Source organism: Tachypleus tridentatus, chromosome 4 (genome assembly GCF_004210375.1).
Source record: "Tachypleus tridentatus isolate NWPU-2018 chromosome 4, ASM421037v1, whole genome shotgun sequence".
NCBI classification, from domain to species: Eukaryota; Metazoa; Arthropoda; class Merostomata; order Xiphosura; family Limulidae; genus Tachypleus; species Tachypleus tridentatus.
The window spans coordinates 25,392,844-25,416,646 of NC_134828.1; the positions used below are offsets into that span (position 1 = coordinate 25,392,844).

General features: G+C 32.8%; 1 protein-coding gene across 2 annotated transcripts in view; it reads left to right on the top strand.

Moving 5' to 3' along the window:
- Nucleotides 1-23,803, top strand: part of hook (hook microtubule tethering protein) — a 63,466-nt gene that overhangs the window by 18,345 nt on the left and 21,318 nt on the right. For both annotated transcript variants that reach the window (XM_076497371.1, XM_076497373.1), the window contains exons 12-21: nt 404-487; nt 1,548-1,590; nt 2,033-2,118; nt 8,223-8,387; nt 10,966-11,035; nt 15,205-15,298; nt 15,523-15,663; nt 16,506-16,705; nt 17,095-17,195; nt 18,185-18,289. In XM_076497371.1, coding sequence (XP_076353486.1) covers nt 404-487; nt 1,548-1,590; nt 2,033-2,118; nt 8,223-8,387; nt 10,966-11,035; nt 15,205-15,298; nt 15,523-15,663; nt 16,506-16,705; nt 17,095-17,195; nt 18,185-18,289 — 1,089 coding nt within the window. The remainder of the gene's footprint in view (nt 1-403; nt 488-1,547; nt 1,591-2,032; nt 2,119-8,222; nt 8,388-10,965; nt 11,036-15,204; nt 15,299-15,522; nt 15,664-16,505; nt 16,706-17,094; nt 17,196-18,184; nt 18,290-23,803) is intronic.

Genomic DNA, 23,803 nt, shown 5'->3' on the forward strand with positions numbered 1-23,803 from the left:
GACGTATCTTTCATTTCTTCTGAAATAATAACTAAAATTCTATGTTTAGAATAAAAGAACTTTTAAAAATAAACATCGAATGGAACAGAATAAAACAAGTATTGTGGATACTTATCATATTCTTGTTCTGAAACTATTTTATTACTATGATTCATTTGTATTTTGTTTTATATGTTTTTCTTGTGAAATTATCACAAGATTTTGGGATATTTTTATTGAAGTGTGAAGAGAAAGTTTCCTCTGTTTCTGTTTTTCTTCTACATTTTCAAGATTTCCTTTGTTGTTTCTGTGTTTTTATGTATTTCATGAGTAACTAGAAAATTAGATTTAAAAAAAAAAACAAAGACACTAATTTTACCAACTTTAAACTTGTCAGGTTTTAATAATGTTTATACTTTCTCAGAATGAAGACTTGCAGAGGTTAGCAGAGGAGGCACGTACTCTAAAAGATGAATTGGATGTCCTAAGACACAACTCTGATAAAGTCGTAGGTGTTTTTAAAATACTTATTGTCTGTTTCATTAGTTTCCTTAAAATGATTGTATGGTAGTTTAGTTAAATAAAACAAGAAGGAATTGTGTCAAAGTTTAATCATGGGTAACTCCAGAATTGATGGTTTTTTTTACTGTCCTCAATGATATTTCATTGTTGTCAGAATATTTTCTTAACTCTTATCCTAATATAACTACAAAGTTTAGCTAAAGCAGTTTGGACATAGTCATAAGGAAAGTGTGGTTCAAGAAAGTGTGTCAGTTAATCTCATAATATTTAGAAAGATAAGAAGGAACTGAGTAAATTATTTCTCTTCAAATGTGTTATACAGTCTTTTAACATGTTCTAGAAAGCTTTAATAGCATCACATATAAGCACAGATTAGTTACTGGACTATTAAAAATTTGTCAGTTTTGTTGTTTAATCCAATTTTATACTGAAATGTTTCTCATGTAGAACTTGAAATAAAATGCGATTTTTCCATTTATATTATAAAAAAAAATTGAAATATAATTTTTTCTTTGCTGCTACTTCAGGTTTGAATACAGTTTGCATGTTGATCTGATAAACAAGTATTGATATTTCTTGATGTGATGGGCTTTGATAAAGCTGTTGTGAATTTTACTTTATTTCTCTTCCATGTTTTTTCGTAACTTCATATTTATTACACTTTAATAAAAAGGTCTAATATAATGTGAACATTTATGTGTAAATAAATATTGTATTAATTAATGGTTTTTTGAATTTCTTAGTTATAAATAATTTTTGTAATTTATAAAAAAATTCTTTTTTGGGAATACAAATGTTTCATTTCTATGGTAAGGTGTAGATACAAAAAAAGTTAATTTAATGCTAACTCCATAAAATAAGTTTAATATTTTTTTGGTTTTTTATTGATATTTTAAGGTATCAATACCTGTTGTTGTCACATGATGTTTTTAAGTTTTATTCTAAACTCTCCATTTTTCCACTGATAAAATTTTATGCACTTGAAGGTTAACATGTACAATAATTTATTTGTTTAATGACCAGTTATTGGCCTTTCTGTTATACAGGAACAGTATGAAACAACAATTGAAACATATAAAAAGAAATTTGGTAAGTAAATATAGTATTTAAACGTTTTTGTTGTTTTTTTCTTCTGTAGTTCTCTAGGTAAAACGAGTCAATATGCAACATGAAATATCTTTTAAGATTCTCTCTTTCTATAAAATCACGTTGTTGTTTCTTCAGTTATTTTGTATTTTTGTAAAGAAAAATCAAGTACTAAAGATAGTTAAAGATATAATTATAATGGACATATGTGAAACAACTGTATTGAGTGACAAAATAAATGTTGCATACATGAAAAGGCAATTTGATAGCTAGAATTATTTCTATGAAATGATAATCTAATATTGGCTGTTTGTTGCCTGTATTATAATGCATGCATGATCTGTGTATTTGTTAACTGGAACCCATGATTGGATTCAAAGTTCTATGGCAGTTTTGATGATATATATAAATGGTTGCATATGAGTGAGTTTCTTTTTACTTTCAGAGGATTTAGTTGTTCTTAAGAAACAGTTAAAAGTGTTGGAGGACAAGAACACTTCTTATATGCAACAGAACATGGAGTTGGAAGAGGTAAGATGTGTTGAATTATTCAGGCCTACAATGGTTATATGGTCTTGATATTTTTACATGTTCTACAATAATTCCTGTAAGTTGAATCCAAAATCATATCCATTTTTCTCCATCACGTATGGGTTTCTAACAAATGATCATATGTACTTTTACGTCAGTGAATCATTTTCATTGAAATGGATCACGTTTGGTTATGTTTAAGGTACTGACAGCCTCTGGCTATAGATTTCTCTAGACCAATCACAATGTGAAAGTCTTATTGATTGTTTTAGAACCCAAAGATAATAATAAAAAATTTTCATTGTGGTAAACAAAGTAATAATTCAATTGAAGTAAGAGTTTTTTTTTCTTCCCAATTTATAAAACAAATTCTTGTGTGATACGAATTAGTGAATGTTATTTTTAAAATCTGTACAGCTGAATTATGTAAATTCTGTTATAAAAACAAAACAACTTTTATGAAATTTAAATTCACAGCCCTGTGTTATCGAGGTGGTTTCCTGTATGTGGGGAGGGGACCTCCCAGAGAAGGTACTGTACATTTAGTCTAACTCTTCTGAGATCTCAACATCCACCCACATGTTTGCTGTATGTGGTGACCCATGAGGGGTCCAACTCCAACACACCACTTTGGCCTTGAATTCCTATGGATGAGCAACCTGAGGTGCTTCCCATCCTCCCTTCCAGAGTCAATGAGCTGGACCACTTGGGCTAGGGTCAACCAAGTACCAGTGTTGGATGTTCTCAGTGGGTGCTGTGGACATTACGTTTGATACTGGTTTTCGGGTATAGTGCTCACAAAACCCTGGCATTGCAGTAATGTCCTTGTTTGGCATTGTAGTGTGCCCCTTTGTAATGCTCTATGATGGGTGGAGTCAGTGGGCACTGAAATGTAATGTCTTTATTATGGATACCCTCATTTATAAAAAAAAATAAAAAATGAAAAACAATATCGGAATCAACCATGCATGGATGACTGTTTTACAGGCAACATCACAGTCAGATTCTATACTTCAATTTCTAATTATCCATTCCTTATCCAATAAATCCTTAGTACAGATGTTCCCCCTTTTGAATAAAAAAGGGGTTTACTGGCTCCCCTAAGTCAGTGAAGAAATTGTGCTCTGGAGACATTTTGGTGGAAACATCTTCACCAAAACATATGAAACTCCTCTTGAAATCAAAGATCACTGGGGATATACTCATTGAGGTTACTCCTCATGCAACTTTGAATTCTTCCAGAGGAGTTACAGTGGAGAGGGATTTAAAGAACATTCCTGAGTTGGAGATCCTCGCTGGTTTCTCCATCTAATGAGTATCTGTGGTGCTCTGAATCTCCACTTGCAAAGACATAATTATGGTGTGTTCTGATAATGGTCTGATATTGGTGCTTACATCTCATCCTCCTGCCACAGTCAAAGCAGGTTATATGAACTTTAAGGTACAGCCATACATTCTCAACTCTCTTGGGTATTTCCAATGTCAGTGGTTTGGCCAATCAAAAATATCATGTTGTGGTTCTTTAACATGTCCTCCTTGTGGTGGCAAAGACCATGACGCTAGAACCTTACTCTGTTAACTGTAGCGGTCAACACTCCTCTTACTCTATATTTCTTACCCTAAATGGGTGGAGGAAAAAGAGGTGCAACACATGAAGACTATAAATACTATCTCCTACCCAGATGCACAGAAATTGTCCCCAAATCTATCTTGGACACATACTGCTGCACTCCATTCCACTGCCACAGTGCGAGTGCAGACAGATCTCTCTGTGCCTTTAGCAGAGTCATTTACAAAAATCTGGAAAATCTTTTGCCCTCCGTGATTAAGAGAGTTGATGAATCTATGTCTACTTCCATCTCTGTCCTTACCATTCCTTCTATTGACTGCCTGGTTTGACTTACTTTGTCTTCAGTTCAGGTGTTTCCTTGGGTCCATCCTCTTCTGCAGCCCATAGATGTAAAATGACCATTTGTTTATGCCCTCAGTTGCTGGAATCTTTGTCTATAGACAGAGACCTGCCAACTCTTCCCAGGGCAGGATCAATGGAGGTTTATAGACTTTCATCCAATGTGGTCAAAGACAGAAGAGCTCCACGTAAGTAAAAATGGCCACTCTGATCCAGTGGAACTGTTAGGATGTTTGTTCAAATATAGATTACATTCAGGATTTGATTTATTCTTACCATCCCCTGTGTTTCTGCTTACAAGAAATGTTTCTGAAACTTGCCATACAGTTACTCTTAGGCATTTTTCTTTGTATAGAAATGACAGATTGCATGAAGGATGAATGCATGGTGATGTGGCATTGCTGGTTGATCAGTATGTGCCCTCCCCTGTTTTTTCCATTTGATACACCCTTGGAGGCTGTAGTCATCTGTGCTTTTTTTGGGTTGTACCATCACTATTTGTTCTCTCTACCTGGTTCCTGAAGAGACCTATGATCAGTTAGACCTCGATGCCTTCATTGAACAGTTACCATCTCCCTTTTTAATACTGGGGGAACTTAATGGACATAATCTACCCCTCTGAGTTGTGCTGATATTGATGGGAGGGGTTGATCCACAGAGCATGTGCTCTCAGATCACAACCTTTCTCTCTTCAGTACTGGTTCTTATACTTATTTTCATGCATCTCTTCAGTCTTTTACTGCTATTGATATCTCTGTCTGGAGGGTTGACAGTAACCCATTGGGCAGTGATCATTTTCCTATCATTTTGAGAGAGACTGGCTGTGGTCGATGCCATCTGACCCACGTGCCTTGACAGAAGTTGGACCAGGTCAACTGGTCCTCTTTCAGTGCTCTCACAGAACTTGATCCTCCCATTGTCTATAAGCCATCAATAGATGATTGTGTGGCAACAGTGACTGACTGTATTGTTCAAACAGCTGCTCAGTGTATCCCTAAAATCTTGACACGTTTCCCACAGTATCCTTGTCCTTGGTGGAATCCTGCCTGCCACATGGCAAGGAAAGCTCTAAAGTGGGCTTGGGATACTTTTCTTGGGTATCCCACACTTTTAAACCACATTGCATTTGAGTGGGCCTGTACACATGCTTAGTAAGTCAAACATCAAACCAAGAAGGAATCTGTGATTAAATACACCTCTAGCATCTCTTCTACCATTAGTTCCAAAGTTATGTGCAAAATTTGAAAGGTTAGTGGACAGTATACTTCTGCCCCCTTTTGATTTTGCTCTCTGACGGCTAGGAAGTGTTTGGTGAAAGCTTTTCTTGTGCATCTAGCACTTCTGCTTTATCCTCCACCTTCTTAGCTATCAAGACATGGGCAAAGTGATCACCCTTTTCCTTTTGGGCTGATCATCTCTATGACTATAATTGCCCCTTTACAATGGTTGAACTGAAGCTTGCTCTTCATTGGTCTAGCAGTTCATCAGTCATACTTGATGATATTCATTATGAGATGCTATACCATCTCTCTCCTGCCTCTCTTGCTATTTTTCTGGTTGTTTTTAACTGGATCTTGCAGGAGAATGTTTTTCATGGTGCTTGGCATCATGCTATTGCACTCTCTTTTCCTAAGCCTGAGAAGGGTGCAAAGATTCCTTTGAACTATTGTCCAGTTGCTTTAACAAGCTATCTTTGTAAGATCTTAGAGAGGATGGTTAATACTCATCTTGTTTGGTTCCTCAAATCAAACAACCTCCTCCCTTCCATTCGGTATGGGTTTCAAAGATAGTGCTCCACGATGGACCACCTGATTCAACTTTACACATCAATCAGGGAAGCCTTTCTCATGTGACATCTCATTTCTGTATTTTTTTACCTTGAGAAGGTTTATAATACGACATGAAGGTATGGCATTTTACGAGACCTCCATAATACAGGTTATGGGGCCATTTACCCATTTTTATTAAACATTTTTTTAATGAACTGATGATTCTGAATCTATGTGGGTTTGACACTTTTCCATTCTTTCCCACAGGAACTTGGAGTCCCTCAGTGCTGTATCTTGAGTGTTGAACTTTTCATTATAAAGATTAATGCCATCAGTGGACAACTCCACCCTACAGTTACAAATGGTATCTATGTTGATGACTTTCACATTTCATGTCAGTTGTCGAGCAGATGGTTTATGGAATGGCAGCTACAGACTGCCCTCAATCGCTAATTGAAGTGGATCACAGCAAATGGTTTTACCTTTTTTTGACCTTAAGCTGACCTTTATTCCACACATTAAGCAGCTACATGTCAAGTGTACAAGGGCATTGAACATCCTGTCCTCTCTTTAACCTCTTGGGGAGTGGGTCGATGTTCTATGCCAAAAATCTATCATACCCTAATTTAATCAAAACTGGACTACAGATTTCTGGTCTATGGCTCTGCCTTGAAGATGGTGGACCCTGTTTACCATCAGGGGCTTAGGCTCTGCACAGGGGCCTTCTGCACTTCTCCAGTCCAGTGTTTATGCACTGAGTCTCATGAACCTCCTCTCTACATTTGCCACTGTCTTCACTGTATGCATCAAAACTTTGATCCTCACCACAGCATCTCACCTGGGGTTGTGCTTTCCTTCCTCAGTGGGTCATGCTTTTTTAAATTAGATGGTATGTCGTTGTTCCTTTTGGCTTTTGTATCCAGGCACAGTTGAATGAATTGGGTGTGTCCTTGGTTAACATAGTTGTGTCCATTGATCAGGCCATCCCACCATGGTTAATTACAATTTACAAATGTGATCTTTATTTGAGTCATCTGAAGCAGTCAAATGCCCCCAATTGGAATTATTTGTCAAACGTCTTTCAAACCATCCTTTCATATACATTTATACGTATGAGTTGAAATTAAGTGACTCTGTGGACTCTGTCATGGTTTGTTGTGATTCAGTTGTTGCACAAAGAATCCCCTCTACAATATCTTTGCTCACTGCTGAATTGTACTCCATTTCTCTTTCCCTGGAACACATAGAAGCTGTGCAGTACACAAATTGTACTATTTATACCAACTTGCTTAGCTCTCTGTTGGCCCTGGAATTGCTTCACATTATATCTCGCCCTGTTCTTGTTGATATTCAAAACCGACTGGCACATTTCTCTCTATCATCTATGTCTATCCAATTTTTCTGGATACCAGCCCATGTCAGTATTCAGGGGAACACATTTGCTGAAATCACAGCCAAGTCTGTCTGCTCTGGTGCTATCACAGCCGTGTCTGTCCCATACATGGACTACAGTCCTGTATTCGAGGCTTGGCTCTGCAACAGTTGACCGTTGACTTGGAGTGAGCAACGGAGGGAGCAAGTTTTTTTCAGATCAAACCTTCTTTTGCTCTTTAGTTGTCTTCCTTGCATAAGAATCAGAAGGAGGAAGTTTTTCTGACTAGGCAACACATTATTTACAGTTTTTTAACTGATTACTTTCTTTGATCTGGTACTGATGCACCTATGGGGATACTTGTGTCAATATAGTCCACATTTCACTGTCATGTTGTTATTATGATTGAGATGACGGCACCATTTTCAAGATATTTTTACCATTGGTTCACTTTTGATGTTGGACATTGGCATTGGTGACACTGTCCACCTCAGTTGTGTTTTTAAATTTTTAAGGGCCATTGGTCTTTTTAACTCTAAGATTTTAATATGAATATTAGACTATTTTGTTTTAGCATGACTCCTTTTTACATATTTTAATGATTTGACCTTTTAACTGGTTGTTTGGTACAGATAGCCCAGTTGTTTTGTATCAATAAACACTAAACAACTGACCAACCAACATGGTTTTTTTGGGGTTTTTTCCATGTCCAAATATCACTTTGTAATTTTGAGTAATCTGAATTTTGTAAGGAACTGATTAAAAGAAATTAAACTATTTTAAATGTAAGAGAACCATGAATAAAGCTTGTTTTGAATTTTTTACTACAGTTCATTTGTGTTTGACCTTAGACTTGTCTGGTATTTAAAAATGTATTTCAGAAAGGCTGGTATGGGTATTAACACTTTTATTGATAAGGAGAGAACAACTTGTCAATAAAAGCGTTAATACCCATACCAGCCATTCAGAGATACATTTTTATTTCAAATGGGTTTCTTATCATCAAGAATTGTCTAGTATTTAGATGACAATAAATCATGGTTGTCTCCAACAGGAACTAAAAAAAACTCAGACACTCAAGTCACAGGTGGACATGTACAAGAAACGAGTTCAAGAACTTCACAGTAAGCTTAGTGAGGAGACGAGAAAGGCTGACAAAGCTGGATTTGAAAACAGTAGACTGTCAGAAAAGCTTTCATCTATCCAGAGGGAAAAAGAGGTCTTTCTTTTTTCCTTTCATGTAACATGTGAAATTTGTGACATTGTGAATATAAGCTTTCAAAAATGTGTTTGTTTGTAAATGGTTAAAATCAAGGGTACTTGTTAAAATATATATATATATATATATGTGTGTGTGTGTGTGTGCATGTGTAAATAAAATGAACTGATAGCTTTTACACTTGAATCAAACTTAGATTGCTAGTGATACAAAGAAATTCTGCTGACATCAGCTCTGTATCATACACTTTAATGATGAAATGTGGAAATTGTTTTAATTTTTTTTGCCAGCTTTGAACATTTAAAAATGGAAAGCGAATTAAGTTTGTTGTACAAAAGTTCTCTGGTGGTTTTTGGTAATTTCAGTTTTTATTTTAAAATAAAACTTTACCTTTCATTATCTGTTTAATCCTTCCTCTGAAGAAAAATAAAACCCAAGAGATTAGGACATTACCAGTATTATATCTTACAGTTGTACAAGTGATAGAATAGTGATTTAACTAGTTATGGTTTAGCAAAATTAATTCATATTACTGGATAAAATAATTGTATTATTGGAGTGTTGTAATAACCTTCAAATATTTATTATATTGATTTAACTAGTTATGGTTTAGCAAAATTAATTCATATTACTGGATGAAATAATTGTGTTATTGGAGTGTTGTAATAACCTTCAAATATTTATTATATTGATTTAACTAGTTATGGTTTAGCAAAATTAATTCATATTACTGGATGAAATAATTGTGTTATTGGAGTGTTGTAATAACCTTCAAATATTTATTATATTGATTTAACTAGTTATGGTTTAGCAAAATTAATTCATATTACTGGATAAAATAATTGTGTTATTGGAGTGTTGTAATAACCTTCAAATATTTATTATATTGATTTAACTAGTTATGGTTTAGCAAAATTAATTCATATTACTGGATGAAATAATTGTATTATTGGAGTGTTGTAATAACCTTCAAATATTTATTATATTGATTTAACTAGTTATGGTTTAGCAAAATTAATTCATATTACTGGATAAAATAATTGTATTATTGGAGTGTTGTAATAACCTTCAAATATTTATTATATTGATTTAACTAGTTATGGTTTAGCAAAATTAATTCATATTACTAGACAAAATAATTGTATTTTTGGAGTGTTGTAATTACCTTCAAATATTTATTATATTTTGCATAATTCAACCAAGCTTGGGAAAGCTAAAAAATAAATGTATATAAAGTAAATGTACATTTAAACTAATGGACTTCTCAAACCTAGTCTTAATCATAGAAAAAAAAATTTTAATGATGTTTTTTAATTGTTAAAAAATAACTAAGAGAATGCTTGGAATAAAAGATATAATTTTCTTTTTAAATCTCTAATTGGAGAAAGTAAGGAACTGAATATGTCAAATTATACTTCACACAAAAATATACAAATTATTTCTTAGTTTACTTGTAAAAAGGAAAGGGAGTCATCTTTACTTTTAGACTACACCTGGAAAAATGTTAGAAATGAAAAATTTAGGCTTGAGAAGCATATACAGATTTTGTAAAGTGTGGTTGTGAAAATATGTTGTCTCTAATTAGAATTGATGCAGCCATTGTCATAAAAAATCTGTAAAGTTTTTGTGATAAGAATTTTTATGTTTGTGTTAATACTTTTAATTGATATTTTAACAAAGAGAAACTCGTTGTTAGGGCTCAATGAATAAACCAACCTTGTGGCAAAGTAAGCTAGGCAATTGCTTTTGGTCCCAAAAATTGAAATTTGAAATCCAATAAAATATCCTGAGTTATATGCTATAACCAATTGAAGAGGATATAATTTGGTTATACATGCTCGAGTTGATATGATAAATTTGACAAGTGCATGATAGCCTTTAAAAAAAAGCTTGTATATTTGTTTTAACCAACCAGAAAATGGTATCATGAGCTGTTCTGCTTCTGGATTTCTCAAACCTTAAGCTGAGATCTTATTGATAATTATCCAACACCCCTTCATGAATAATCATTCTTGTTGCCCAATACTACTTTAGTATATTAATGACAAAGTTGTTTTGTGGTACTCTTACTGAATCATACAGCTGTATAATAGTTAACTTAGAGTCTTGAGAATAGGTGTAATTTGATTGAAAAAACAAAACAGAATACTGTCTTCCCTGTGTCTGAAGTACTTAAACTTAACGTGTAAAACGTAGGGAGTCTTCCACACATCTAATGTGCAAAATGTATCAGTCTTCTGCCGAGATAGGCCATTGTGTTTCTTTTTACTTGACAAATGAACATAAGTCATTTTGTTTTTGAAGTTGTGTTATCATTGTTGTTTTTTTTACCTGTTTTGAACCTTATGGGAGCATTTTAAAAAGTTGTTCCAAAGAAAGAAGGCCTGTTAGTATTGTGCTGTCTCAAAAATGTGATATTTTAAAATATAATATATTTATAATATTACTTCAGAGTTTATTTTATACTAAGAATTGACAAAGCAGCACATACATGATATTTTTAGTCAGATAAATCTTGCTTAAGTATCAAAACTATTTCACTGAAATTGTGCCTTTTGTTTTGTTTTACTATCATCAGAGGTTAGTGGCCGAAAGAGATTCGCTGAAAGAGACAATAGAAGAACTTCGATGTATGCAGCTACAGAAAGGTAGGTGGTTTTAAAGAATGAAGATTTTTATTATTTTTCATCATAAGTTATCCCTAGACTCAAGATTAGCTGAAGATTTTATTCAAGGAAGAAGGAAATGTTTCAGTTCAAAGTGAAGAAGTATTGAACAACTTTTCAGTTATTTATTTTCATACTTTTTAGAAAAAATAAGTGTAAATTTAAAATAACAGTTTTTTAACAATTAAAAATAAACTTTTGTTTCCACAAGTCCATTCAAAGGTTTTCTAATGTAACTGAGTGTGTGCATATGAGAAAAAAAACAAAAAAAAGTTTATTTATTTTTGAAGTAGATGGCGCTAAAATTTAACCAAAGCAGTCTTCAACAATACATAAAACATAAGTACAGGACCATCGTTATTTGATGTAGAACATTCTTAATAAAATTACCATGATTTATTTATGGTTAAGGTTTTTATGTGATTAAAGTTTTGGCCTGAAACACCATGTGGTAAAAGTAATCTTATGAAGGTTTACTATTTTGTAATTATGTTCAAAATAAAAATTGTTATATGTTTTTTTAAGGGAAGTTTAATTACTTTTAATTTTTGTACATATTTTTACTTGAAGTTCATTTTTTACTGATGCTGTTAAAACATTGTTTTAAAGATCTAACCCTCCTCGATTGTAATAAATTAGTTTCGAGATATAATTTTTCTTGTATCATTTCAATCATGGTATTTACTGTTAAATAAAACATGAGCTTTCAAATATGTAAATATATATATTCAGTAGTTTAACCCTATCTGGACCACATTTTAAAATTGAAGTAAAGATCATAATTTTATCTCTATTACACTAATTAAAATATTTCAGACTTGGTATTTTAGGAATTACTTATGTTGAGAAACATAAATTCCTTGAAACTATGACAAATTCTTCTCTGTTGGTAGTTTTATTACTATAACCTTTTATTTCAACCTTTTTATTTTGTCACAGCATATGGTCTGAACAGATACTAATAAAGTACAGCTTTAACAGTAACTACAGGCAACTTTTAAATATGATTGTACCTCATACATAATAAACTATTTGTGTCAAAACAGTCAGTAAAGTGGTTTGGGCAATGATTTATGGGTTCTATAAAAAGTTACTTGCCATTGTTTCTGTAGCATGAACAAAGGAAATGATGTTTAGAAATCTTGGGGTTAAAAAAAAATTACACATCTGGAAATTTTTGTATAGTTCCTTTATTGTTTTTTTTTTGTATTGGTCCTTTGTTTTTGTTTTCTTTTGTTCTTTTTATTCCTGGTTTAGTGATTGGTGACAATAAAATATTAGATGTGAATTAATCTTTGCAAAGAATATTTTGAACAACAATAAATAATGTGATATTTTAGATAAAAGGAAGTATTTTTCATGTTTTTTTAAAACTGTGTATCACAGAATAATTTTGGGAATTCAAAATTATAAAAAAGTGACAGTTTTGTTAAAGAAACTTGTAATAGTACTTTTAACTCTTCTTTAGCATGGGTGGCCCAGCTCAGCCCAGTGGATAAGGCACTCAATTTATAATCTGAGGGCTGCAGGTTCAAATCCCTGTCGCATCAAATATGCTCACCCTTTCAGCTGTGGGGGCATTATAATGTGACAGTCAATCCCACTATTCAAAAGAGAGTAGCCCAAGAGTTGGCAGTTGGTGGTGATGATTAGCTGCCTTCCCTCTAGTCTTACACTGGTAAATTAGGGACAGTTGGTGCAGGTAGCCCTTGAGTAGGTTTGCGTGAAATTCAAAGCAAATCAATCAGCATGTGCTTGGTCCCTGGGACTGACCTTGTAACCATTTCCTGCTTGTTGTAGTTTTCATTCTATTACTTTTAAATTAGTAAGCATGTGTTCACAAACTTTAGCAGATTATCAATAAATGTCAGTTTTTTTTATTCAGTCTTAAGGTTTGTCAAGCAATGACTTTCTCATGCTCTTGTTTAGTTTCACATGTTGCATATCTAACATTTTGTATTCAGTTGCTGATTGTTGTAGCTTGCTAAGCTCACAGTCTTTGTATTCAGTTGCTGATTGTTGTAGCTTGCTAAGCCTCGATAAATTTCACATTTTGGAGGATGTGAAACAAAAGTAATTTTTTAGGTTTTATATATGCCTTTGAGTAACCAAAAATCATAAATTGCTTCATCAGTGCCACAGAATTCAATTATAATTTATCAACTTTAGTAACTAAGCTGTATTTGGGTCTAAATAAATATGAAACTTTGAACAGGCTAAAGACTGAACTTACTAGCACTAAGGTTTATCTTGAAAGAAAGAGAGGGCACTGTTCTATTTGAAAATGGCTGAGGAAGCTACTAGGAGGACATTCTGATCTTTCGATTGGTTATTCACATAACATATGTATGTATATATAATAAGTGTATGCAAGAGACCGTTTCAAAAAATAGAGGTGAATGGAGATAGTGTGTTTGATTTAGTATATGAGTGATATCTCAGCAAATAGAAAAAATAGAAGGTTTTTATTTAATTTTAATACAAAACAATAAATTTTGTATTTTGACATCACAAGTTTTTAATTTGAACCAGTTCTGCATTCAGCATACCACACGATACACAAAAATCAGTGTTTAGGTGTGTTTTTTTAATATTTACTTTTAAGTTAAAAAATTAAGTAATGTATAATACAAAAACCTATGTTATAATAATCTTTAGTTTGATACCATACATAATGACATAAGTTCATAAAATTGTAATTCAATAACATGTTTAATGCGAAGCAACAAGCAAATTACATGGCCTTTGACCTGAGACCTGTTAGGGTTAAAGCTAAAACTAGATGCTATTCAGTAACTTTTAACTACGTTTCATGCAGTTTAATTAAATATTCCCACTGTGAGAAGGAAGAAAATTGGAGTACACGAGTGACACCCCTCAAGTTCGGGAAAGGTTAATCTTTTGTCAGCTGTTTACTTTTTAAAATAAATTAATGTAGTATAATTACTCAGATTGTAATAGCTACGACACTGTGTGTTATATTAATATATTTTAAATATTATCCATGGCTGTAATCTATATGTTGCTTTCTTTTAACACTATTTGAGTATTGTTGAACAAATGTTTTTTAGACGTGCCTTCAAGTTTGATAAAAAAAAACAACCCAAAACTACTTTGCATTCACAAATCCAGACTACATTATTGAAAAAATACAGAAAGCTAGAAATGATCTAACAGATTCATAGGTTCATACTGATTTTTTTAATAATCAGTTTTATTTTTATGCTTGGATATCAGTGTAATACCCTGATGATGAATCATTATGTGGCTACTCTTCTTGATGGTTTTCTTCAGATCAGAAACAATAAAATATGTTATTATTGTAACGTGAATCCTGCTGTTTGTTTAACATCATAAAAGATAGGCAGTGGGTGCTGATAACTGATAACACTATGTAACAACAAATTTTGTTTCTGGATAGTATGTGTTATTTCATAGTCGCTTATGTTGTAAAACTACAGAAAATGTCCATTATTCCCTTTAAACTTTGCTTTTGTGACCTGGATAATGAAATTTAGAAATTAACCTATTTTCTATATAAAAACGGGCAAATCTGCACATTTTCATTTACATAAGGTCTGAATAAAACAACATATGAATCAATATGTACATGTATTTACACTAAAGTTATACAAAAATGAACAAAGTTGTTTAGAAATGAGTAGTGTTTCGAGATTTGTGACTATAATATAAATCACTTTCACGTATCAACCCCCAAATATAATCTCTCATCATGTTTTCATTATATACTCCCAGATCATAAAAACAAAATTTGAAGAGAAAAATAGGTCTTTTCCATTTACTTTAGGCATAAGCAATTGGGAAATAACACTTTCTGCCCAGGAACAAGAAAAAGTAAACATTTTCTTACATAGTGTTATCCTTTCTCTGGTAAGCAGGTTTATATTAGAAATGGCTTTGTTTGAATCTTAAGAGTTTCTAACAAAGCTATTTAGCCATGTATCTAAACATGGAAATTCGGAAAAGATTGTATATTCAAGTTGAACAGACATCTTATTTTACAGTGTGTGAATGATATAATCAGTGTTAAGACTGAATACAGAACTTATTTTCTTACTTTTAAACCACTTTGTGCTTTTATTAACAGATTATTTCTTTGTGATTTCATTTTTCTCCTCTCACCTATCTAGAAGAAACTGTAAGTCCACATGGAGTCAGTTCAAACAGACCATCTGGTGCCTTTTCCGATACTGATATGCTGGAATCTGTTCCACCAGAAATAAGGTGAGCATCCTACCAAAGACTGTCAAAGTAATGCTTTAAAAATAATTTGTAATATAAGAAAAATGTGATATTTACATAAAAAAATGTTTGAAGCAGTGTTGTCATAATTACATTGTAAATGGTCCGAATTTTAAGAGTACTTGAATAGCAATGGGATGTAAATAACTGCATTATAAAAAGGTTGGTTGTACAAAATGTTCTGAGTTTTACACTGAATTTATCAGGGAAAAGTTGATACGTCTTCAACACGAGAATAAGATGCTGAAGTTAAAGCAGAATGGGTCCGATGAAGAACAAACAGCTTTATTGAAGACCTTGTTGGATGATGCGAAAGCTCGTCAGAATGAGTTAGAAACTGAAAATAGGTGAGTTGGTACAGTATCTTTGTTCTCTTTTCTTTTCTGTGCTGTTTTTTTTTTTGTCTTAATGGTTTTCTTTACTTGGATTAAATAATGTTTCAGTCACACAGACAACAGGATAGGAGCTTAAGCCACCATGATGTCTTTGAGTTTTGTGTTAGTTCAGAAGGGCTATAAAAGATGTTGCTCAATGACTAGTGGAGATCTGAAGTACCACAAAAATTTCTTCAACTTGGTTAAGTTGGACATTAGAAAATATTGTCCAGTTGAGTTTCATCATGTGTTTTACTCTCATATTAGGACTTGTTCAACCATAAATGCTAAATGAAAGTGAACTGAATTTCAAACATGCTTGTATGTAGTATAAAGTTAAATCTTTGTGTATGCACATATATATGGATATTTGATTTCCTTGAACTGGGTGTGGCTTAACAGTTAGTGTGTCACACTACACATGAGAAGATCCATGATTGATGCTGTAAAATCCTCTTCATCTTGGAGCAATGGGTGCATTATAAAAGAAATGACCAAATCCCATAATTTGATCAGAGCATCCCATGAGTTAGTGGTAGATAGTGTTGCGTGGCTGCTTTTCCTCTTCTCTATCGATTCAAAATTCGAGGTGGACAGCATAGGTAATCCTTGTATATCTTTGTACAAGTATCTGAAATAAATAAACTGTAATTTCAATGAAAGAAATTTGTAAGTGAAATATTAACATTTGAGATGGAAATAAAAATATTTTATTCAGTATATTTTTTAAGACCTTGTGAACAAGTTCTACAACTGTAAGCCATTTATCAGTCAGCTATGTATGTAAATCAGTGGATTTTTTTACACATGTGTAGATTAGCCAATCAGAGAATACTGGAATTAGAAGGTCAGCTTCAAGATCTACAAGAAAATCATTCTCAAGTAAGTAGCCAAGAAGGAAAAGAACTTCGCTGGAAACTAAACATGATGGGAAAGAAGCAGAAGGAAATAGAAGCTGAACTTCAGAAAGGAAAAGTTTCCGAAGAAGCCTTGCAGAGTCAACTAGAAGCATCTGGTAACATGTATTCTTTAAGTATCATGCAAATAATTTCACAAATAGTTGTTGGAAGAAAATATCTCAGAAAGGCTGGTATGGGTATTAACACTTTCACTGATAAGCAGAGAACAACGTTTTGGTCTAGGAAGGTTGAAACATTGTTCTCTGCCTATCAGTGAAAGTGTTAATATCCATACCAGCTGTCCTGAGACGCATTTTTATTTCAAGTGGATTTCTTGTCATCAAGAAATATCTTTGTAGATCTACTTAAAATCTCGTGTTTTCTTTCTCACAGAAATATTCTTACTAAGTGATTCCAGTCATTCTTAATGAGTTAAACATTTTCTTCTTTTAAAAGATAAACATAACTCCAATAAAACTAAATGTTATCTTCTCACTCTTGCTAGTACAAAAAGCTCACCAACTACAGGAACTCCTGAGTAAGAAGGAAGGAGAAATGAGAGCAATGGAAGAAAGATACAAGAAATACTTGGAGAAAGCTAAAAATGTGAGTATAACTAAAACATTCTCTGTCATAAGTGTAATGCAATAAAATATTACTTTTTTAAAAGTTGCACTATTCATTGTAATTTTGTTATGCAAACCTTTAGCTAAACGTACAACTTGCAGCAGCCTGTGTCATACACTGTGACAGACTGTTAAATATTGTGTGATCATAAAAGATGGAGGGAAAAAAAACAACAGTCAAATTTATATAGTGGCTTCATCATACCTCCTGTGACAAGTCTTAAAAAAATATTCACTGATTTTTTTTGTGGTTTAAGTTCAAAGCTACATAATTAGCTGTTGGAACAATGCCCACCAAGAGTGTTTGAAGCCCAGTTTTTAACATTATAAACCCAGAAACTTACCACTGAGTTATGTTTATTATCTGAGTTTAACATTTGTGTGTAACCACAGTTGAGTTTTTAGTTGTAGCAAACTTTTTATTAATATTTATTTTAATCTACTTCTTCTGTTACTGTGATTTTGGTCAGCCTTTCTTCACAAAAGCTTATTTAAGTATTAATAGGTACTAAAGTATTAAAATAGTTTCTACTATCAATAAATTAATAATAGGTCTTCAAAATATTGAAGATGCCTCACAGTGGGTTATTCTACCATATTTACATGGTTAGTTAATAAGTCTTGTAAATGTTAAACTGATTTTTTTATATTAATGAATTTAAACTAGATTACCTTGAGATCTTAATTAGGTAAGTAATAAATGATAAATTGTGATATAAGCCTTTTGTACATTTATTGATTAACCTTCAGGTTATCCACAGTTCATGAACTTTTATTGTACTGTCACAATTACCTATTAATATACATATAATATTTTACCATAATTTCAGTTTTATGTATCGATATGAAGTAAAATCTTTCTTGTGATTATATTAATTCTTTTTTTATTGTGTAGAAACTAAAGGTTCTAAAGAAATTAGAGAGAATTTGTTAGAAATTTTAGCTTTAAAATTAAATATTTATTCTTAGGTGATACGGACTCTGGATCCTAAGCAAAGCACGGGCTCGGGACAAGAGGTTTTAGCTCTTCGTAATCAACTTCAAGAGAAGGAGAAGATTATTGCCAAGCTGGAGGTATAAGTCATGTATAGATTCCATGTTCTAAACACTTGTATTGAAATTCATTTCCTCTAAGTGTTATAACATAACATATCTATTACTAAACCCTGAAATTGATCTTAGTATAATATTTTCTGCCCCTACTATGTTTATTTTGTGGATAATTTATTAAATGCTCCATTAGGATATGTGTTAATGTAGTTTGTGTAAGGTGGGTCTATGCAAAAATATTTTACATACATTGTTTTGAACAACCTTTTACCAGTTGTGTTGTGAACCAGAGGAACCAGTAATTTTTAAGATCTAAATGTATTTATCTTAGTTGTTCAAGTGTTTTGATACTAAAATTTGTATAAAAATATAGACTAAATCCTGAGAGCTTACTTGTGTGTTGGCTCAGAATTTCCTGAACATTTACTTAGATTGTCTGCTGATATTTTTTTCAAGTAAATTGGTTCCATAAAACATGAGAAATTTCAAAATCTATAAGGTCATATCAATTATTTTTTTTCTGCCTGTGTTCTTTATCAGTCAAAAGTCTACACAAAAAAATATTGAACATTTTGTCAAAATTTGGGGTAGAAGTTTAGCAGCCAATTAAACTCTTCTTTTTGTTGTTCTAAAGAAACTTTTTGTTTTAGGAATATAAAATTTTATTATTTGTTCATGCAACTTTAATCTAGTATCTGATGTTCTGTGTTGCTGATTAAAATAACACTATGTAACACAAATTTTGTTCCTGGATAGTATGTGTTATTTCTTAATTTCTTATGTTGTAAAAGTACAGAAAATGGCCATTATTCCCTTCAAACTTTGCTTTTGTGACCTGGATAATGAAATTTAGAAATTAACCTATTTTCTATGTAAAAATGGGCAAATTCGCACATTTTCATTTACATAAGGTCTTAAAAATCAAGATTTATGTGTATTTATACTAAAGTCATACAAAAATGTTTAGAAGTGAGTAGTTTTTCGAGATTTGCAATTGTAATGTAAATCACTTTCACGTATCAGCCTCCAAATATAGTCAAGTTTTCATTATACGTTCCTTGGTAGCGGCATTCAATATCCAGTATATCTTGGTGGAAGTGCTCACCTTGCTCCTCTGAGTATGCTCCCATGTTCTCCTTGAATTTATGAAGGTGAGCGTCAAGGATGTAAACTCTCAGGGACATCCTGCAGCCCATATTTCTGTAGTTCTTCACCAGAGCCTCAACTGGTTCCAAATAATTTTCAGCCTTCTGATTGCCCAATAAACTCTGAACCACTGCAACAAACTACCTCATACTATTTTCCTTCCTACTGAGGTTGTTGGGGAATTCTATGTACTACAGGATCTTCTTTATTTGTGGTCCAAGGAAGACACTAGCTTTGACCTTTGCTTCAGACAGCTTGACGAGTGAAGAAGTGTGAAAAATGTTGGTGATCCTTCTTCTGACTTGTGACTTGCACACTTTTATCTAACAAATCCCAATCATTGAGCCTAGATGTCAAAAGCTCGGCAGTTGAGTTTGTTAGACCGATATCTCTGATTAAGTCATTGAGGTCTCTTTGGTTGGGGTGGTATGGGTTTCTCTCACCAGCTGCACCTCTGAAATTATAATCTGGATCTTCAATACCTACCTCCTTTTCTGATTTGCTGCTTTCTTCTGAGGATGGCTGCTTTCTTTCTGGTGGAGTGGGTACAGGGAGCTAAGAGCAGTGTGGCACTGGGGGGTGATAAATGATGGAGCATCTGGATATATGATAGCAGATGCATTTTTGCCAGCCCAACGTTTGGAAGGATCCACTGTTCAGAAGTAGCAGTTGCTTGAATGGTCAGTGGGTTCACACCAAATTCTTGGAATACTGAACTTCATGGCTCTCTTTTTCCCCTCTGTACCATCCTGCAAAAGAGCAATATAAAATTGTTATTATGAAGAATAACTTTATTTCATCAACAACTAATGTGTAAGACGTTCATGCAAAATATTTCAAATGTGATATTTTTTCTCTACTATTGGAAATTAAAAAACAAAGTAGAAGATATTTAAATTTGAAAAGTTCTAAAATTTGTGAACTATAAAATCTTAATATTCAAACAAGCAAAAATTGTTCATCTTACCTTCTAGTTTTTTGTTTTTTTTTTTTCAGTGCTTGCAGGTAAAATGAGGTGCCCAGGGTTTGTCTTCATCCCTGGCAAGCATGCCAAAATATGCCTTGTAGGCTTCATACATTTTAGCAGATGCTGTCACAGAGTACTTTTTTGCTCTTGTCTTGATAAATTGGCCACATACATAGCAGAATGCATCTGGAGAATGCTTGCAGCTTCTTGATGCCATCTCTGATAAAATCAGATAAGTCTGTGTGTTCAGTTAGGCAAGCAGTACTAAACTAAAGTGGTGAGTGATGAGCCCTTGTATATATATTACTATGGAAAGTTCTAGAAAATTCTAAAAGATTTTTTGATAATTCTCATAAGTTCTACAACATTCTAGGAATTTCTTGGATGTTCTACAGCATTCTAGAAAGTTCTTGAAAATTCTTGTAAGTTTGAGAAAATCATCTATCAGCTGCTCAGCACTGAATATATGTGGAATGTTCTGCAAAATGGGTAAATTTGGAAATTTCATTACCCAAGTCACAAAAGCAAAGTTTGAAGAGAAAAATAGGTCTTTTCCATTTACTTTAGGCATAAGCAATTGGGAAATGATACTTTCTGCCCAGTAAGAAGAAAGTAAAACTTTTGTTACATGATGTAATTTATTACCTAGTTAGTGCATTTTGACCATTTGTTAAATATTAAAATCTAGGGAACAGAATGTTATAAACTGTAGACATGAAAGTCTAAGGTTTGTGTTGTGATGATGCTGCACTTTCAGCCATGGGTGCATTATAAGTAGTTAGTTAATCCTATTATTTGTTTCAAAGCCAGAGAAAGCCTTAGTGGTGATAGGTGTTGAGGAACTTCCTCTCATCTGGTCAGTAGTTTAAGATTAAAGATGGTTGTATCTGAATGGTAAAGGTGTCTCAGTTTGCATAAGATGTCATTCATATTGAAAGTAGCAATATAAGTTTGGAATGATCAGTGTCTTATGTGTTACACTTTCTTGGTACAAATCTGAAAGTAATACTGTTAGTGAATTATATTCAAAAATATTTTTCGTTTAAAACAATTATTATTGTTATAGCAGATGAAGTTTGTTAAAATGTGTTATTTCATGAATACGTTAATGCTACAAGTTGTAGAAGATTGTTAAAATGTATTATTTCACGAATATGTTAACGCTACAAGTTGTTGAAGATAATTAGCTGATGTACACTTACAGTTGATGCATACAACTGTGTGAAGATGTGCGAGTTTCAGCTTAATTTGTATAGATGTGTGGATTTATTATGAAAAGATTAAATACGGAACAACCACATTTGTTTTTTGAACATCATTTGTTATGCATGTTAATTGTTTTTTATTTTTTTTCAAATTTGGAAATGATAAACCAATCATGAAACGTCCTTCTCTCTAACATTTTAGTTGGTAAGACATATAATTGACATCTTTTGAGAGACATTCAATAACCATCTCGAAGTTTGAATTCTAGCCTAAAATCTGTCCTTTGGAATTGGAAATGATTTTTTTCTGCTTAGTTAATTAGCCTTTTGTGGATGACCAGATTAGTACAACATTGCTGCACAAAGTTTATTATTTGTTTAAAAAAAATCTATCTAAACTTTGCTCCATCTTTATATCAGGAATAACAAAGAAATCAGAAGACAGAAAGTCAAAGTTTATGAACATTTAGTTATTTTTAATTTTCAGGTTTCTCTACTGATTGGAAGTCTGATGAAGAGAAATTATTGGCTTTTCTTTTTGTCAATATTAAAAATTGTCTTTTCGTGATAATATAGCCTGAGAATCTTGTGAATGGTAGTTCTTTTGTGGTCTCCTCTTGCAGACAAATCTTACTTGAAAATGAGCTGTTTGGTCTATTTGTGATAAGATTCTTTTGCAAAGTAATATGTGTATTAAAGACACATTTTTAGTATTAAACTAATCAATATACATCAGAAGTCTTGGTTGTAAGTACAAGGTTAGAAGGTGTGATGTTAAGCATTGTGGATGCAGTCATGATGGATTTTTGTTGAAGGTAAAGAGATTAGAAAGATAACACTATGTAACAAAATTTTTACTTTCTTGTTCCTTGGCAGAAAGTGTTATTTCCCAATTGCTTATGCCTAAAGTAAATGGAAAAGACCTATTTTTTTTTCAAACTTTGCATTTTGTGACCTACATATAACAAAACATGATGGTTAATTTCTATAATTATATTCATTGGAGTCAGGTCACAACTTTTAAGCATTTTGTTCATTTTGTATAACTTTAGTAAAATAATGGCTCTTGATTTATATGTTGTTTTATTCAGACCTTATGCAAATGAAAATAAGAAATAGGTTAATTTCTAAATATATATCCAGGAACAAAATGGCCATTTTCTGTACTTTGTTACATAGTTTGTAATTGTAATTCATCTAAAAACATAAGAATCCAATTATAAATGGATAAAAAAAACTATGAAGCAGAAGGAAATGAAAGAATAAAATGTTGTAATTATAACCACACTCATTATTGCAGAAGGTTGAGATCATTGTTTTAATTCTAACCACACTCATTGTCTTAGAAGGTTCAGATCATTGTTTTAATTCTAACCACACTCATTGTCTTAGAAGGTTCAGATCATTCTGTTCTAATTCTAACCACACTCATTGTCTTAGAAGGTTCAGATCATTCTGTTCTAATCATTGTCTTAACAGATCATCCTGTTCTAATTCTCATCATGTTTTAGAAGGTTCAGATCATTCTGTTCTAATTCTAACCACACTCATTGTCTTAGAAGGTTCAGATCATTCTGTTTTAATTCTAACCACACTCATTTTTTAGAAGGTTCAGATCATTCTGTTCTAATTCTAACCACACTCATTGTCTTAGAAGTTTCAGATCATTCTGGTGTAATTCTAACCACACTCATTGTCTAAGAAGGTTCAGATCGTTCTGTTCTTATCTGAGGGTGGCCCAGCTGTAGCGTTTAAGGCATCCCTGTCACGCCAAACATGCTTGCCCTTTCAGCCATGGGGGCGTTATAATGTGACGGTCAATCCCACTATTCGTTGGTAAAAGAGTAGCCCAAGAGTTAGCGGTGGGTGGTGATGACTAGCTGCCTTCCCTCTAGTCTTACACTGCTAAATTAGGGATGGCTAGCACAGATAGCCCTCGAGTAGCTTTGTGCAAAATTAAAAAAACAAAAAAACAACAACAAACATTGTCTTAGAAGGTTCAGATCGTTCAGTGATATACATTAGATGTACCTAGGTTTGATTGATCAGACCTCAATCAATCTAAAAGAAATAGTTAGTGTTTCTACTAACTGTGTGGATGCTCTAGATGTTGTGAACATTTTAAAACTTTCTTACATGGCAAATCAATGTCAAAATAGAATGGTCCTAACAAACACACACTTAGAAAGACTCAACACTAAAAAGTAACACAAAAGTATT